At 46.5% G+C, this 17,708-nt stretch overlaps 1 protein-coding gene across 1 annotated transcript in view; it reads left to right on the top strand.

Moving 5' to 3' along the window:
* The first annotated feature begins 3,243 nt into the window (after window positions 1-3,243).
* Window positions 3,244-17,708, top strand: part of LOC134464319 (protein NLRC3-like) — an 18,218-nt gene continuing 3,753 nt past the window's right edge. Inside the window, exons 1-2 of the mRNA XM_063217786.1 lie at window positions 3,244-5,228; window positions 5,997-6,164. Coding sequence (XP_063073856.1) covers window positions 3,244-5,228; window positions 5,997-6,164 — 2,153 coding nt within the window. The remainder of the gene's footprint in view (window positions 5,229-5,996; window positions 6,165-17,708) is intronic.

The raw sequence follows: 17,708 nt of genomic DNA, 5'->3' as shown, positions 1-17,708 counted from the left end.
CATCCTAATTTGAGTTTATAATTTCTAATATAGCCCTAGTGTAATATTGTATGCAATAATTTGTTTCATTAGTAGGCCTACATTGGATAGGCATATAGCCTACTACATTTAGACTGATAGGTTGGCAAATAGCCTACATTTCCATTGTGGAATATTATATTAGACCTACATAGGTTATCTACACAGTACATATGCAAATTATTATTAATTATTTTATTTTATTAATTTATTTTTTTATTTTATTTTATTTATTATTTATATTATTTATGATTTATTATTATTTTTGGATTTCGCGCGCTATGCGATTAATCACAGAAAGTCATTGAGTTAATGCGATTAAAGATTTTCATGTTTGCCCAAATAATATCACCAGTTAACGTTAAACGGTATCTGTCATAGATTGGTAGGCCAACTGTGTACGCTGTCGCTGATGTGTCAGTGGGTTTGTGTGACGTCATGCGTCAGAACATGATATGAAGGGCCCCATCCGGGTAATTAGCCCCGGGCCTCAGAAAGTGTTAATCCGGCCCTGCCTGCGTGTCATTTCCAAACGTCCTGCAGTACGTCCTGCGGAAGCCGCCACAAGAGAGCAGCGGTCAACAACAAGTTGATCACAGCTCGGCGAAAAATGCAAAAATGGAGTAGAAGCAGTTTCCCTGACCGACGCTGAGATATCGTCAAATTGCAAAAGGTTTGTGTACAAATTTCCGAAATATAACTCTACATCCTTTAATTTGAACACTTGCTTTGTGCAATTAATCAAGGAAGAGTTTATATTTTTACACCGTGTTGCAGAGAGATTGTGCTAAAACTGATTAAACATATAAGCACCATCTGGCGGTGGCAGGAAGTCAGCCATCAATGCATTTCCCCATAGGGAAACTTACAAAGCATACCACGACGATCGTTTAACAAAACACACAAGTTGTTTTACTTCAAGACAAAGATATTGCCTAAAGAAACAGGTTTTACTTGGAATTTTGAAAATGTAATGCAAAATGTTGAAATTATGATCTCGTAAAAAATGCATTGAAGTGAATGGAGAAATGGTCCAATTGTAGTAATGGACCCATATATTCAAATTACACATCAAAAATGAATAATGATCTATATTACACTCATACATAGGTTGTTAAGCATTCGATCAGCTATGTTTTTACATAGAGTTTAAAACATTACCCAACCAGGCTGTGGGAAATGTAAAATATGGTCCTTGATAGGCTTAAAAAAATGTCAGGATCTCACTAAATATTTAAAGATAATCCTATAATTAAATTGTCTGACAACTTTTTTAAATTTAAAAAAGTTGTAAATGCATTAAAAGTAATCTGTCAATGGTCATGAAATTGGAATTTTCATTCCTTTTAAAGCCTGATGCATCATATATGATGCATTAAATATCTCATTGACCTTAACAAAAGGATTTATCCGGAGTTGGAACAAGTTTGCCTGATTTTTGCATGTTTGGGATGAAATACAGTCACTCTAGAGCAAAACCAAGGCAAAAGGATGCGTTTTGAGAAAGTTTGATAATATCACGTTAGCCTCGTTAGCCATATCAGCTATGCAATATGAAAGATGCGGGCATCGTTTTTCGGCGGTTACACACATTTCAAAAACACAACATTTTAAAGTCTTGCACAGCTCAAAACAACGTTTTGCCGAGTGCGTCGCACCATCAGCTATGATTATTTCCATAGCGAGTAACCACAGCTGATGGTGCGACGCACTCGGCAATCTACTTGGTGGGCTTTAGTGTCAAATAGTTGTCTTGACCGTAATTTAGATATTCTCAAGGTAGTAGCTTCACAAAACACATTCTGCAGACCTTTCAAGAATACATGAAGGACTTTGGACACTTTGGTTTATGTGTGGATACCCTCAACATATTACGAGGTAAGTGTGACGTTGTTTTGAGCTGTGCAAGACTTTAAAATGTTGTGTTTTTGAAATGTGTGTAACCGCCGAAAAACGATGCCCGCATCTTTCATATTGCATAGCTGATATGGCTAACGAGGCTAACGTGATATTATCAAACTTTCTCAAAACGCATCCTTTTGCCTTGATTTTGCTCTAGAGTGACTGTATTTCATCCCAAACATGCAAAAATCAGGCAAACTTGTTCCAACTCCGGATAAATCCTTTAACAAAATTTAGATATTTTTTTTTTTTTACATTTCTTATGAGGGACCAATATTGAAGCAAATTCCAAAAAAATAGAATTTTCTCTCATTGCTTTCATGGTTCAGGGTTAAATAGATTGGTGTGAGATTTGTGAGATTTCACAGTGCATGTTGACATGCATGTTTCCTTTAGGTGTAATTCAGATTACCAAGGTTGACAGCATTCATGCATCCTCAAACCATGTTCCACTACCATGCTTGAATATTGAGAGGATAAACTTTTTTTTGTAAAACTCACTTGTTTACTACCACACATACTTGACACCATCTAAAGCACATTTGTTTATATCAAGAGAGATGAACAGACCAAGGATATGGATCACTGGAACCATGCTGTGTGCTCTGAAGAGACCAACACAAACACATTTGCTTTAGATCAGTGCTTCCCAGTTCTGATGCCATGGTTTGGACAATAGAGGGTGTGTTTGCGTGTGTGTTTGTGTGTGTGTGTGTGTGTGTGTGTGTGTGTGTGTGTGTGTGTGCGCGCACACACGCGTGTGTTTCTAGCCCCCCCGCCTGTCTACTCCTATGATGTCATGTTGATGTCATGAACAATATCTGATTATTTGTGTGTGTGTGTGTGTGTGTGTGTGTGTGTGTGTGTGTGTGTGTGTGTGTGTGTGTGTGTGTGTTCCAGTCCCATGAAACGTAAAAGATCCTCCTCTCCAGTGCCGAGCTGTGTGCCCATAAAGACTGATCGGTCCATGGATCCCCCTCAGTGCTTAAGAGCAGGAGATGTTCCTCCTGGTCAGAGGTGTGTATCAAATAAATGAAGCATTGGCTTTTAAACCAATCCACCATGCACACATAACTTGTGTTTCAGTTGTCCACTAGTAGTTTCAAACAATATTGTTTTAGTCCTGCGCAGCAACTTTATAAGCCACTGTGTCTGAATCTGGTTCACTTTTTGCTTTGCACATGACTGTTGACCTTGTTTTACTAATAAATAACACAAACATGTTTTGCCACAAATGTGTTCTGGTGTGTGTGTGTGTGTGTGTGTGTGCGTGTGCGTGTGCGTGTGCGTGTCATACACAGCTTCCATTGTGATCATTTAGTAATGCAACAGGCCCACAAATCTCATTTGCTGAAGAAGTCTCAGTGTCTGATGGAGGGACTCACACATCAGGGAATCCCCACACTGCTCAGAGAGATCTACACAGACCTCTACATCACACAGGGGGGAAGAGGAGAGGTCAATGAAGAACATGAGGTCAGACAGATAGAGAGAGCATCCTGGAGAGAAGTAGGTGAAGATGAGGACTCTGATGATCTAGAGGAAGATGAGGACTCTGATGATCTAGAGGAAGAAGATGAAGAACATGAGCTTAGCCAGATAGAGGAAGTATGCTGGAGAGAAGCAGCCAAGAACAGGCCAATCAAATGCAGTGATGTCTTTGAACGATTATCTAAACAAATCAAACCCTCATTTGCACACGCCAAGCTATCATCTAAAAAAGCCAAAGAAAAACCTAAAAAACCTATGAGAATTGTGCTGACAAAGGGAGTAGCAGGCATTGGAAAAACAGTCTCTGTGCAGAAGCTCATTATGGACTGGGCTGAAGGAACGTCCAATCAGGATATCGGCTTCATATTTCCACTTCCTTTTCGTGAGTTGAACCTGATGAAGGACAAAACCATCAGTCTGGTGGATCTTATCAAGCACTTTTTCTCAGAAATAAAGGATCCAAGAGTCTTCACCAGTTCAGAGCAAAAACCCATGTTCATTTTTGATGGTCTGGATGAATGTCGACTTCCCCTTAACTTCTCCTCAAATCCAGAGTGCTGTGATGTGTCAGAGTCTGTCCAAGTTGACGTGCTGCTAACAAACCTCATCAAGGGGAATCTGCTTCCATCTGCTCTCCTCTGGATCACCACCCGACCAGCAGCAGCTGGTCTGATCCCTCCTAAGTATGTAAGCCAGGGGACAGAAATAAGGGGGTTTAATGACCCACAGAAGGAAGAGTACTTCAGGAAGAAGCTCAGCGATGAGATTCTGGCCAGTAGAGTCATTGCTCACCTGAAGTCATCCAGGAGCCTCTACATTATGTGCCACATTCCAGTCTTCAGTTGGATTTCAGCTACAGTAGTAGAGAGAACATCACATGGATCAGGGAGCGTAGAAATGCCAAGGACTCTTACACAGATGTACACACACTTCCTGATCATTCAGGTTACAAATAAAAACAGCAAGTACACAGAGCTTGAAGGAAGAGATGAAGAGATGGTTTTCAAGCTGGGGAGACTGGCTTTCCAGCAACTGGAGAAGGGAAATCTGATCTTTTATGATGAAGACCTGAGAGAATGTGGCATTGATGTCACAGAAGCATCTGTGTACTCAGGAGTGTGCACTCAGATCTTCAAAGAGGAGGCTGGATTGAACCAGGGGAGTGTGTTCAGCTTTGTGCATCTCAGCATTCAGGAGTTCCTTGCAGCGTTATATGTGTTCCTCTGCTTCACCAACAGAGAGAGAAACTTGTCTGGCCAACAGCAATCCTCTCAGCTCCCTGCTCTGTTCAGAGCAGCAACACTTCAAGACCTACACAAGACTGCAGTGGTTCTGGCTTTACAGAGTAGGAATGGACACCTCGACCTTTTCCTCCGCTTCCTTCTGGGCCTCTCTCTGGAGTCCAATCAGAAACTCTTAAGACCGCTAATGCCACAGAACACCAGCCACTCACAGAGCTCAGAGCCAACAGTGCAATTAGTCAAACACAACATCAGGGATTATTCTAATAGAGGCAGTAACAGATATCAGAGTGGGTCAGACAGACAGATCAACCTGTATTACTGTCTGAATGAGCTGAATCAGCATGCTGTAGTGGAGCACATTGACAGAACCTCAGGAACTCTTTCTGTAGAGATGCTCTTACCAGGACAGTGGCAGACTAGACAGTTTAGGTTTAAGACTTCAGAAGAGTATCTGAATGGGTTTGACCTGCAGACGTACATCAAGACACCTGAGATGGACCAGACTGAACTCCTCCGCCCAGATGACATTCTTCAGAAGCTGACTGATGTGTTCACATCATCCACCTCAGCACAGTGAGTGAGAGTGAGAGTGTGAGTGTGTGTGTGTGTGTGTGTGTGTGTGTGTGTGTGTGTGTGTGTGTGTGTGTGTGTGTGTGTGTGTGTGTGCCTGGCTTGGTGTCGTGTTTCTTCCTATCTTTGTTTTACGATTCCAGTCCTTTTCTACATATACACTTAACCCTATCCAGACTGGGGGGGGGGGCTAAAAGTGCCCGCACCAACTTTGATGTTGTATAATTCCTTAACGACTACGAAACTTGGTGACTTTTCCTACAATTTTGTTGGCTACAGTTTAGTACCAAAAGATTATGTTTATCCTTTTTGCCGTTGCCATGACAACGGTTTTCTGACAGGTATGTTTGACCGAAAATCACTGATCTAAGTGTCATTATTGTTCCTTTTTCATATTTTTTTTGTTATTTCCATTAGCATCACACAACTTTGTGAGCATTAAAGTGGTCTGAAACATATAATCATTAAAATTTAAGCGCATTACCTAAATATGATGGAAAATACATTATGGCGAGATTTTGTCCATTATAATCAGATGATGTCATAATGACGTCATAATACCAGATAATGACACAAAAATTATGTCATTCATAGATGTCCATATGTAGATCATCTCCCCAAAGTTTGGTGGTCATACCGTATTCCGTTCATGAGTTATGAGGGGGGGGTCAAAAGAGCCCCCCACCCCCCAGGCCCAGGAATGCCAAAAAAGCCCAGTCTGAATAGGGTTAACACGTAAGTTGACTAACTATAACCTGATGTCTCTCCCAGGCTGGATGACACCCTGTCAGGGAAGAGCCTTTCCTGTCTGGCCTCTGTCCTGACCTCACACTCCTCACGTCTCGCACAACTGACGCTGAAGGGCCAAGGCCAGGGGTCATCACTGCACGTGTCATCTTCAGCTGGGTGCCATCCAGACTGCAAGCCCTGGGAGTTGAGGTAGACACATGTACATGTATATACTCTACACATCCCTGCTATCCTCTTGGAAATTTGAGAAGAGTGATCATTTATCAAATGGGCAGAAATTCATCAAAGGGGCAAATACAGGACACACACTGACATTACGTATATATTGCTACTTGAATAAATACTGACTATAGAGTGTTTTACAAACGTGTTTCACAATGTTATTGCAACCATCAAGGAGATTGTTGTTTATTATCCTGGTAAGTCAGGCTATAACATGAAATGTGAAATGTCAACATAAACTGCTGCAGTTTCATTAGAATATTTCAGAATAACACATTTTATTGTCCAGCAATGATGTAGATATTTGAGTTTATTCCAAACCTGTATCTTACAGTATATTCATATAGTTCTATTTCGTCCCTACTGACCGCCAGGCGGTGCTTTAGCACTGAATGATCCATCGCATGCTCATGCAGGTCGAGAGTTAATAACAAAATTGTCACTTGTGACCCGGGTGACGCGCATGCGCATTCCGTCCTACTCCGGAACTTAAGGCATGCGTGCCCCGGAAGTCCTCGCTTTTCATCTTCTCGTGCGATACATCAGGTTTGATGAGAGTTTGCGTTCCCATTACCAGTCTTATGTTTTTACATGGAGCTGCGGTATTATTCGCCCTCCTTTAGACTGTGAATGCAATTTTGACCTTCGAAACTGGTGAGTACTGCTGCCTTCGGGCGTTTTCTTGTTCTCGCCCTGCGAAGGATTTCTAGCTGCGCGTCTCGCAGGTGTTCACACCTGACGGCGCCTCGCTATTGTTGATGATGAGACTTTGCGTTCCGATTACCAGTCTTATGTTTTTACAGGGAGCTGCGGTATTATTCGCCCTCCTTTGGACTGTGAATGCAATTTTGACCTTCGAAATTGGTGAGTACTGCTGCCTTCGGGCGTTTTAATGTTCTCGCCCTGCGGAGGATTTCTAGCTGCGCGTCTCGCAGGTGTTCACGCCTGACGGCGCCTCGGTATTGTTAGCATTGTGGCTAATGTGATGCTGCGTTCTGCTCTGTTGTGGGTGCGTTCGCCTGTTAGCCTGTAGCGGTCGTTTGTGTTTTGTGTTTTGAAACGCCTTGAGTAGTTTTTCACGCTCGGTAACAGTCGTATTCTGGGTTTGTTTGGCCGTGGGTGATTTCGCCTTGGGCTACCCACGGACGCAGGTGGCGTTTCCGCCGCTTCGGCTGGTACTGCTTTTCTGTTTATAACTTTCTTGTGTTACACTACTGTTATCTTTCGACTGTTACACGTTGTCTGTGTTGTGGACCGTCGGTGTTTTCGCCCCTCAGCTCCCGATTGCGATCAAGTTTTGCCCTTTTGGATGCAAAGTGAGATTTTCCTGGCCGAGGGTGTCTGCGCCTACACGCCAGTGACCGTTTCTGATTATTTCTCTCCGGGGGTGTTTCCGCCTCCGCTGCGGTTATCAATACTTGAAAGTGTCCCCGCTCCGTTTTGGTTAATTATTGCTGTCCAGGGGTGTTTCCGCCTCCTCGACAGTTTGACTACTACTCCCTACCGTATTTCCACTCATTCAGTGTCGTTTTTGTTATTGTACAAAACAGAACAATTAAGCTTACAGGGACACTGTGCAGGAAATGGTCAAAAAGGGGTACTGCAACTATGCTGCCTATTGACATTGAGCTGCCTATTGCCAAATTTGGTCTTGACATGGCAGTCTACTACGTATTACACGGCTATTCCCTAGTGTGGTCCAAGTGGACTCATTTTTTCAGCTAAAAATGGCTATTTTTGGAAATCCAACATGGCTGACCTGGAGAGGATCCCCCTTTTCGTGTATGAAGAGTGCAATTTTTCCAGTCATGATCAATACTTCGTATTTGATGGTGATGGTAAGTATTCATGAAAAAGGTAACATTAGTGAATGGATAGCATAGCTTCTGGGAATAAAACGACTACAAATCTCACACAGTGTCCCTTTACCGTGAGTCAAGACTGGGCGTTCTATGTATTTCGGACCGGGGGTGTGTACGCCTCCACGGCAGTTTATACTATATTCCTGAGTTTTACTGCAGTCTCTCTGTTGGAACTGTATTTTATTCTTTATGAGAGCAAACATGTTGCCTTGGCACAAATGTGCCTTTTTCGCATTCAAGAATTCCTGTTCAAGGCTAAGCAGAAGATTACTGGACTGTGCGAGGACTTTATCTGTACCAGAACAATGGAATGCCCAAACACAACAGAGTTGCATCTCCACATGGCAGGCCAAGGCCTGTGTGTTCGTGTGTTTGTGTGTGTGTGTGTGTGTGTGTGTGAATGAATTCATCTCTATCTGGGTGAACGCCCCCCTCCTTAGCGGGAAGAGATACCAAAATGTAATCAGGGACAATCCTTCAATAAATAAGGCTTGGAGATATTTCAGTGTTAGAACGACTGGGGAAAATGGTCAATGACGGTTCTTCCCACTCGCTCTCCAAGCCGGCTTGAAACTTAATTAAGGATTCTCTGTGTCTTTCATTTCAGGTGTTTCATATTTACAAATGTTAAGGGTTTGAACCTAACAAATCTGACCGAGGGTGTTTCTGCCTCTACGACAGTTTATACTGTTTTTCCCGCAGTCTCTGACTGAGGGTGTTTCCTCCTCTACGGCAGTTTGTGCTATTTTCCTGCGTTTTACTGCGGTCTCTGACCGAGGGTGTTCCGCCCCTACGGCAGTTACTGGCTTTTTTATCATTTACTGAGGGTGGTTTCGCCCCTAAAAGTAACCTTTCCAGTGCCTGTGGGTGTCTGCGCCCCTACGGCCGCTACTGTTACCGTTATGTTCCTGATCTGTGTGGACTGTCGTGCCCCGCTCGACCCCGAGGACGGGCACGAGCACTGTCCTGACTGCCTTGGCCTCGACCACCAGCGACAGGGACTTACTGAACCGGCTTGTACGCACTGCATGTCTCTGAGTGTGCCCACCCGGAGAGACAGGATTGCCCGGGTGGAGAGAGCGCGGCAGCCTGCCTGGCATGGCGGCCCTCAGAAGCGACGCACACGCGAGCCTTCCCTCCAGGCTCCGGTGAAGGTCGCCAAGGTGGATGTGGTCGCTCAGAGGATGGACAAGATGGCCTCCGAGCTGGAGGAACTCAAGGCCCTGCTCCAGCAGCGGCTTGAGGCTCCGACTACAACGGCGTCAGCCACCGCGGTGTCTGCTGCTGAGGCTGCACTTCCGGCGGTCCCGCCGGAGCTGTCCCCGATGGAGCCGGTCCATGGTGAGGATGTCATCTCGACCAGAGCTTCGGAGAACCTGGCGGGTGTCGATGCGTGGCACGGTCGGTCGGCCAGCACCGGTGGTGAAGGCGACGAGGACCCTGTCTCCGGCCGTAGCTCCACGAGGAGCTCTGTGAGAGCTCAGGGGTCGGTGGTGAGACCTGCCCTGAAGATGGCCCTGGCCCAGTTGGGGCTTGATGTCCCGGCGGCGGGGCCGGCCTCCAGGAGTGCGCTTTTCCAACTGCCCGCCACCCCTGTGGATCTTATTGTGCCCCCGTCCGCCCCCTATGTGGACGAACTACAACGTTGCTGGGCGGGTCCTAGACGCTATGCGCACAGGACCTCTGACGACCGGGCGTTGGCCAGCATGCAAGGTGCCGCAGCACTTGGCCTTGATACCATGCCGGGGGTCGACCCGGCGCTAGCCGCCATGATCATCTCTCCAGAGGACGCTCTGAGGCCGGACGCCCGCTGCCCCCTGACGGCTACCTTTGCCGGGGATATGATGCGGCTGCGTGCGCGGCCCGCATTAGCAATTCAATGTCCCACGTCCTGCCGGCCTTGTCCCAGTCCCTCAAGACGGCTGAAGTTGACCAGGCAATCCTCGACCTCTCGGATGCTGCACTGCAGGCGTTCGCCTACATGACGCGGGAGCAGGGCAGAGCCATGTCCAACATGACCTTGGCACGGCGACAAGTTTGGCTGGCACAATCCCCACTGGCGGAGCCTCATAGGAGGGCCCTCCGCTCACTACCTGTGGTCCTGGGACACCTGTTTGGACCTGTCCCGACCGCCGAAGTTCCGGGGGGTACGGGTGACCAGGGTCCGGGACAACATCACGGCCCTGGCCCTACGCCAGAAGGTCCAGACCCTCTTACTCAAGGGGGCGATAGAAGAACTCGGGCCGTCCTCACAAGACAGTGTGTATTATTCCACTTACTTTATTATCCCGAGGAAAGGGGGCGGGCTTCGCCCCATTCTAGACCTGCGGCCCCTCAACAGACATCTCAAGACCTTGAGGTTCCGTATGCTGCGCACGGACGATGTGCTGTCCGGCGTCCGGGAGGGCGACTGGTTCACCTCCGTGGACCTGACCGACGCATACTTCCACGTGCCCATTGCGCCTCGGCATCGACAGTTCCTGCGATTCGCCTTCGAGGGACGGGCCTATCAATTCAAAGTCCTGCCGTTCGGCATTTCCCTGGCACCCTGGGTGTTCTCCAGAGTTGTGGCAGCTGCGCTCGCCCCGCTTCAAAGCAGCGGGCTGCGGGTATTTCCATACCTGGACGACTGGCTCCTCTGCTCGGAAACCAGGGAGCAGGCACTCCAGGATTCGGCCAGACTGCTTGCCCACGTCGCGGCACTGGGCATCTACATGAACCTCAAGAGGAGCTCACTGACACCGGCGCAGGAGACTGTCTTCCTTGGCATCCGGTTGGACTCCCGGCAGATGACTGCACGCCCATCCGACCTACGAGTCGACGCCATCATCCAAAAGGTGAGCCAATTCCGTAGAGGCACGTCCCACACCCTTCACTCCTTTCAAGTGTTGCTTGGTATGCTCACTGCGGCGTCCCGCATTGTCCCTCTAGGCCTACTCTTACTGAGGCCTCTGCAAGTGTGGGTGAACGCTCTAGGCTTGCACCCCCAGCACCACTGCCACAGGCGGATCAAAGTTTCCTCCGGCTGCATTCTCTGCCTTCGTCCGTGGAGGGGGCGCTCCCGCCTGACTCATGGGGTGCCCATGGGCCTCATTGTACACTGCAGAGAAGTATTGAACACAGACGCCTCTCTGGTCGGCTGGGGTATGGCAGTGCAGGACTGCTCGCGGCTTATGGAGCCCTCAACAACAACTGCTGCACATCAACGACCTCGAACTACTGGCGGTCATGATGGCCCTCAAGCATTTCCTACCCTGGCTTGCGGGGAGACATGTCTTGGTACGGTCAGACGATACATCGGTGGTGCACCACATCAACCACCAAGGGGGGACACAGTCCCGGTCCTCCCCGAGGCTGACGCAGCGGCTGCTTCCCTGGGCCTATCCGCGTCTTCTGAGCCTGAGGGCGATGTACTTGCCCGGCGTTCAGAACTCTGCTGCCGATCTTCTGTACCGGGGTCACCCTCCTCCTGGCGAATGGAGGCTACATCCGGGAGTGGTACAGGCCATGTGGCACAGGTACAGATTGGCGCAGGTGGACCTTTTCGCCTCACTCACAACTACTCACTGCCCTCTGTGGTTCTCCCTCGGGCAGCCTGTGGGTCCACTGGGCCAGGACGCGCTAGCTCACGTGTGGCCGAGGACACTCCTTTTCGCTTCCCGCCACTCCCTCTCATACTACCCACCCTGGAGCGGATCGGGAGAGACGGCCACCGGACCCTCCTTGTGGCTCCCCGGTGGCCCGGGAGGCCTTGGTTTCCAGTGCTATACAGCATGCTGGACAGGGGGCCGTGGCGCCTCCCCCGGCGGATGGACCTCCTCTCTCAACTGGACGGTCAGCTCTGGCATCCGAACCCGGCTTGCCTGCGACTGTGGGTGTGGCCTCTCAGGGGCCCGACCCCATGCTAGCAGTGTGTGATCCGGCGGTTGCGCGTACCATCTCACACTCTCGCGCACCCTCCACCAATGCCTTGTACAGGAACAGGTGGTGAACGGGACTTGAAGCCGACGACTTGTAATGTACCAGCCATCCTTACATTTCTGCAGTCCCTCTTTGACGGAGGTCTTGCACCTTCCACCAACAGGGTGTACACGGCGGCGATATCGGCTATGCGCTCCAAAGTGGAGGGCCTGAAAGTGGGCTCGCATGCGCTGGTCAAGCACTTTCTGAAGGGGGCTCTACGGCTGAGGCCGCCGCGCCGGGCCCCGACACCACCGTGGGACCTGCCCCTGGTACTGGAGGCGTTACGCAGAGCGCCCTTCGAACCTCTCGAGGACGCTGAGCTCAAGTGGCTTTCTCTGAAGACGGCCTTCCTCCTGGCAATGGCTTCGGCCAAGAGAGTGGGTGAGTTGCATGCCCTCTCGGTTAGCCGGGAATGTCTGCAGTGGGGCCCTGAGGGCTCTTGGGTTACCCTATGGCCCAACCCCTCGTTTCTGCCTAAGGTTTTACCGATGTCTTCTGTCAACGTCCCTCTCAGACTGGTGGCCTTCGACTCTCCCACCAAGGTGGGTGACGACGAGCTGACGGGATACCCTGCTCTGCCCGGTACGGGCCTTGGAGTGCTATTTGAGAACGACTTCCGGGTCTCGGCAGTCCGATTGCCTGTTTGTCTGCCACTCGGGGAGTAGGCGGGATCAGGCATTATCCAAGCAGAGGTTGTCGTAGTGGATCGTGGATGCCATTGCATATGCATGCACGTCCAGTGGCCGGGCGGTACCTCAAGGAGTTTGAGGTCATTCCACACGGAGTGTGGCTACATCATGGGCAGCCCTGAGGGGAGTCCCGCTACCCGACGTCTGTGCTGCTACATCTTGGACGTCAATATGTACGTTTGCCCGGTTCTACAGGATCAACGTGGCAACTCGCAACTCCCTGGCCACGGCGACGCTGCGGGGCTCTACATAAGCCTTCAGACTGGGTGCATTGGTCTTCCTCGTGACCATGTTGGTACTAGTCATCCAGTGCTAAAGCACCGCCTGGCGGTCAGTAGGAACGAAATAGAACGGAGGTTATGTATATAACCATGGTTCTATGAGTTCCGGATGACCGCCAGGCCTTGGCTGTCACTCGGAATACTGACGAGAAGATTGCCAAGCGAGGACTTCCGGGGCACGCATGCCTTAAGTTCCGGAGTAGGACGGAATGCGCATGCGCGTCACCCGGGTCACAAGTGACAATTTTGTTATTAACTCTCGACCTGCATGAGCATGCGATGGATCATTCAGTGCTAAAGCACCGCCTGGCGGTCATCCGGAACTCATAGAACCATGGTTATATACATAACCTCCGTTTTCTTGTAATAAAATAACAGTTTAAAAGGGGTGTACAAAAGTTGGACGCCATTTTAATTTTAGAATGTTTATTAGTGGTGGGTCGTCATCACTGCTAACATGCTGCATTAAATGAATTATCAAAATTCCCAAAGTTAAAAAGTGCTAAATCTGCCGTCTCTAAATAATTCCCAATTTTAGCCAAAAATATAAAGAAGTATTCCACTTCCTGTTTCTCCCTCAGTATCCTCCAAAATGCCAGCGGAGTCGTGCACGTATAGCTTATTGTGATTGGGTAGCTACCCACACCCCTGAACCCTTGCTGAAAAATTGTAAACAATTTGGTGGGAGCTACAGAACCTTTCTCTGTAATGGACTATTTTAACTTTTTTCTCTACTATTTTATGTACTGCTTTGCGAATATAATGACAGTTCAAAGTAAAAAAAAAAAAAAAACAAAGCAAAAGCCTTTAAAGCCCACCTGGGTAACTCCAACTCCCATCGTCATTGTGACACAGCACTCCACAGCACACAACTAAATTGCATGTATGCCTCACCCGTGCAAGGGGGTAGCCCTAATGCCACCCCAAGGGAGCAGTGCGGCAGGACAGTGCCATGCTCAAGGTACCTCAGTCATGGAGGAGGATGGGGGAGAGCACTGGTTAATTACTCTTCCCACCAACCTGGCGAGTCGGGAATCGAACCGGCAACCTTTGGGCTACAAGTCTGTCACCCTAACCGCTTACCCATGACTGCCCATGATTAAAAACAACTTACTGACTTCTACATTGAGGTGAGACTCATATCGGGCGAGATGTAAAATATCTATTTAATCTATTCTCACATTTGTTTTGGGAGCTGATTAAAAACTACACCGTAAAAATGTGTAAATTCAACTCCATATGGAGTAATTGCAACACTGAGGAGAGTCAAATTCTGCCCTACAAAGGCAGTAACTGTGTTGTTGAAAATAAGGTATTAAGATTTTAATGATCTGTATATCAACATATAAAGTTAAATAACATGATTGAGCTGTAAAGAATGTGGTAATATAAAGTACTAAAATCAGCCACACATCCATAATCTACCTAAAACTCAGGCTGGACAACATTATGATCTTGAAGTCATTTTACTCCATTACATTACATTACATTACATTACATTTGGCAGAGGCTTTTATCCAACGTGACTTACAATAGAGATCAATAGATCAATCGAGATCAATCTCACTTCAATCATGGAATTCAACTATACTAATTTAGATTGTGATTTAAAAGTGGGGGTCTGCGGCAAGTTGGAAGAAAAAGTATATGGAGACACTGACGAAGGCAACAGCCGAAACGTTTGTCTACACTTGTCTACACACGGAAGAGCGCGATGTATCTGAACTACTACTTCAGAAAAAGTATAGCAAAACAAAATAAATAGTTTTATAATTAACCCTATTCAGACTGGGCTTTTTCGGAATTCCTGGGCCTGGGGGCGGGGGCTCTTTTGAATGAATGACATAATTTTTGTGTAATTATCTATTATTATGACGTCATTATGACATCATTATGCTATTATGTCCAAAATCTCGCCATAATGGATTTTCCAACAAATTTAGTTAATGCACTTAAATTGTAATGATTTCATGCTTCAAACCACTTAAATGCTCACAAATGTGTCTGATGCTAATGGAAATAACAAAAAAATATGAAAATATATGGCGTCATAGATATGGTTAAGTGATTTTTGGTCAGACATACCTGTCAGAAAACCGTTGCCATGGCAACAGAAAAAATGATAAACCTAATCTTTCGTTACCTAACTGTAGCCAACTAAATGTTAGGAAAAGTCACAAAGTTTCGTAGTCATAGCTTAAGTCGTTAAGGAATTATACGACGTCAAAGTTGGTGCGGGCACTTTTAGCACCCCCCCCCCCCCCAGTCTGGATAGGGTTAATGTACACCAAAATAAACAAAAAAAATATTACCATTCATGTTTTTTATATATCCCAATGGGAGTTCACATATATGCATCTCTGCGATCTAAATAGGGTGCTGACACACAGACATCGTCTATGATTTTGATAGGAGATGTATTGAAAACAATAGTGTGGCAAGACCCACACCCCCACCTTGGCTGGAATCTACTGCTATATGGGGGGTCTTGTCATGGTTAAGTTTGGGAACACCCGATTTAGATTAAATGGTTAATTAAGCGGGCTTGCGGAGCAAGGACCATGCAAAGCATGGCCCTTGCAGAGCAAGGCCCGTTTATAGTAATCTCTAAGTCCTGTTTCTTTATTATTATTATTGGTCTTGTGCAGGGATCTCCTCCTAGACCTTTCGAGATAGAGACACCATTCAAACACTAAAACGACCGGCTCGGCTTGGAGATCGCGTATAGTTATAGGCTTCTCCGTGTCTCTTGTCGTTTTCCCGTTTTTGGCGATTTTGTGAAAGCCTGGGTCCCCATTGAAAATAGTGGTGGAACCTCCATGAATCAAAGTTCCGCCACTCTAAAGATTAGAGTGTAGGAGGCTTTTTCGGCCATAAAACATCAACACTTTCACCTAGAAGTTTAGTTGACGCGTTGTTAGCGAGCTCTATGGGATGTCTCCAAATTGTCAAAGTTTCATCTCCCAACTCCCAATACTTTTTAAATGGCAGGTTTGTAAAAAAAACAGACCTGGCTCTATGGAGAATCCCAGTCTTTGGAAAAGTGCATTTTTCAAGAGATCAGCGCATGTCCCACACGGAGGTCCATTTGTGCCTGAAAAATTTAACCTATAAACTTCATTCAAAGACTGTTAGAGAGATCACAAGCATGACTCCGATCTGTGAAAAGGACACGTGCCAACTCCTTTTAGTTTTTTTACAACGATGTTGTAAAGACAAAAAACTCATTCTCATTTTCTCCCCTGTTAAAGGCTCAATACTAACTGTCAGTTAGTATCAGAACAGGTGCTCCCAATGAAGGATTCCATCTTAACTGCCACTATCTCAAGATTCTATTCTTAACGAGCAGGTGCGAGCAGCCATTCTAGAAGGCCATTGTTCAGCTCTTCAATGCAATCTAATATAGTCTTGCTGGACTGTGTATGACAGTTAGCTGCTTGGCTTAGTGGTAATGCATGCCGCTGCATTAGAGATATGGAGGTTGAGGGTTCGAAACCCAGTCAAAGCCATGTTGATTTTCTAAATTATATCATATGCAGTGTTCCTTGGCCAACTTAAAATGCCATGTATGTCATTTAGTATGCATGGCAAATGTGCTGGATTACAGATATGGAGGTTGGGGGCTCGAATCCCAGTCAAAGCCATGTTGATTTTCTAAATTATATCATATGCAGCGTTCCTTGGCCGACTTAAAATGCCATGTATATCATTTAGTATGCATGGCAAATGTGCTGGATTACAGATATGGAGGTTGGGGGTTCGAATCCCAGTCAAAGCCATGTTGATTTTCTAAATTATATCATATGCAGCGTTCCTTGGTCGACTTAAAATGCCATGTATATCATTTAGTATGGATGGCAAATGTGCTGAATTACAGATATTGAGGTTGGGGGTTCGAAACCCAGTCAAAGCCAAGTTGATTTTCAAAATTATATCATATGCAGTGTTCCTTGGCCAACTTAAAATGCCATGTATGTCATTTAGTATGCATGGCAAATGTGCTGGATTACAGATATGGAGGTTGGGGGTTCGAATCCCAGTCAAAGCCATGTTGATTTTCAAAATGATATCATATGCAGTGTTCCTTGGCCAACTTAAAATGCCATGTATGTCATTTAGTATGAATGGCAAATGTGCTGAATTAGGGATATGGGGGTTGGAGGTTCGAACCCCAGTCGAAGCCATGTTGATTTTCAAAATGATATCATATGCAGTGTTCCTTAGCCAACTTAAAATACCATGTATGTCATTTAGTATATCCCCAAAACGCAGAGCTACAACACTTTCAAGATGGCTGAATCCAAGATGGCTGAATTGTTTGGCCCATAACTTCTGACTGGGTGGATGGAGTTTTTCCAAGATTTCTTTTAGCTTTGTTTTCTCAATAGTACCTTGTTTCATCTCTGCCCCAAAAGGCAAGCCCGCTTCCAGCATTTTCTGTGAGAATGCATTTCTAGTTCAGAATATGTTCGCTCCTTAACCCTCCTGTTATCCTTGGGGTCTATTTGACCCCTTTCAATGTTTAACACCTGAAAAATACATGAAGTACATATTTCTTCTGCCTCATCTTTGATGACTTTTCCTAAATATATGGGATGAATGTGATAAAAGTGAAATTTCAGCAAAAATGTTTCCCCTAAGTGCTGTACACATTTAGGTTACATCCGTGTTCCTTGGGGTCAATTTGACCCCGTTTCAAGTGTATAAAACATAAAT

Source organism: Engraulis encrasicolus, chromosome 15, assembly GCF_034702125.1.
Source record: "Engraulis encrasicolus isolate BLACKSEA-1 chromosome 15, IST_EnEncr_1.0, whole genome shotgun sequence".
In the NCBI taxonomy this organism is placed as follows: domain Eukaryota; kingdom Metazoa; phylum Chordata; class Actinopteri; order Clupeiformes; family Engraulidae; genus Engraulis; species Engraulis encrasicolus.
This window is presented reverse-complemented; position numbering and strand designations above follow the sequence as displayed.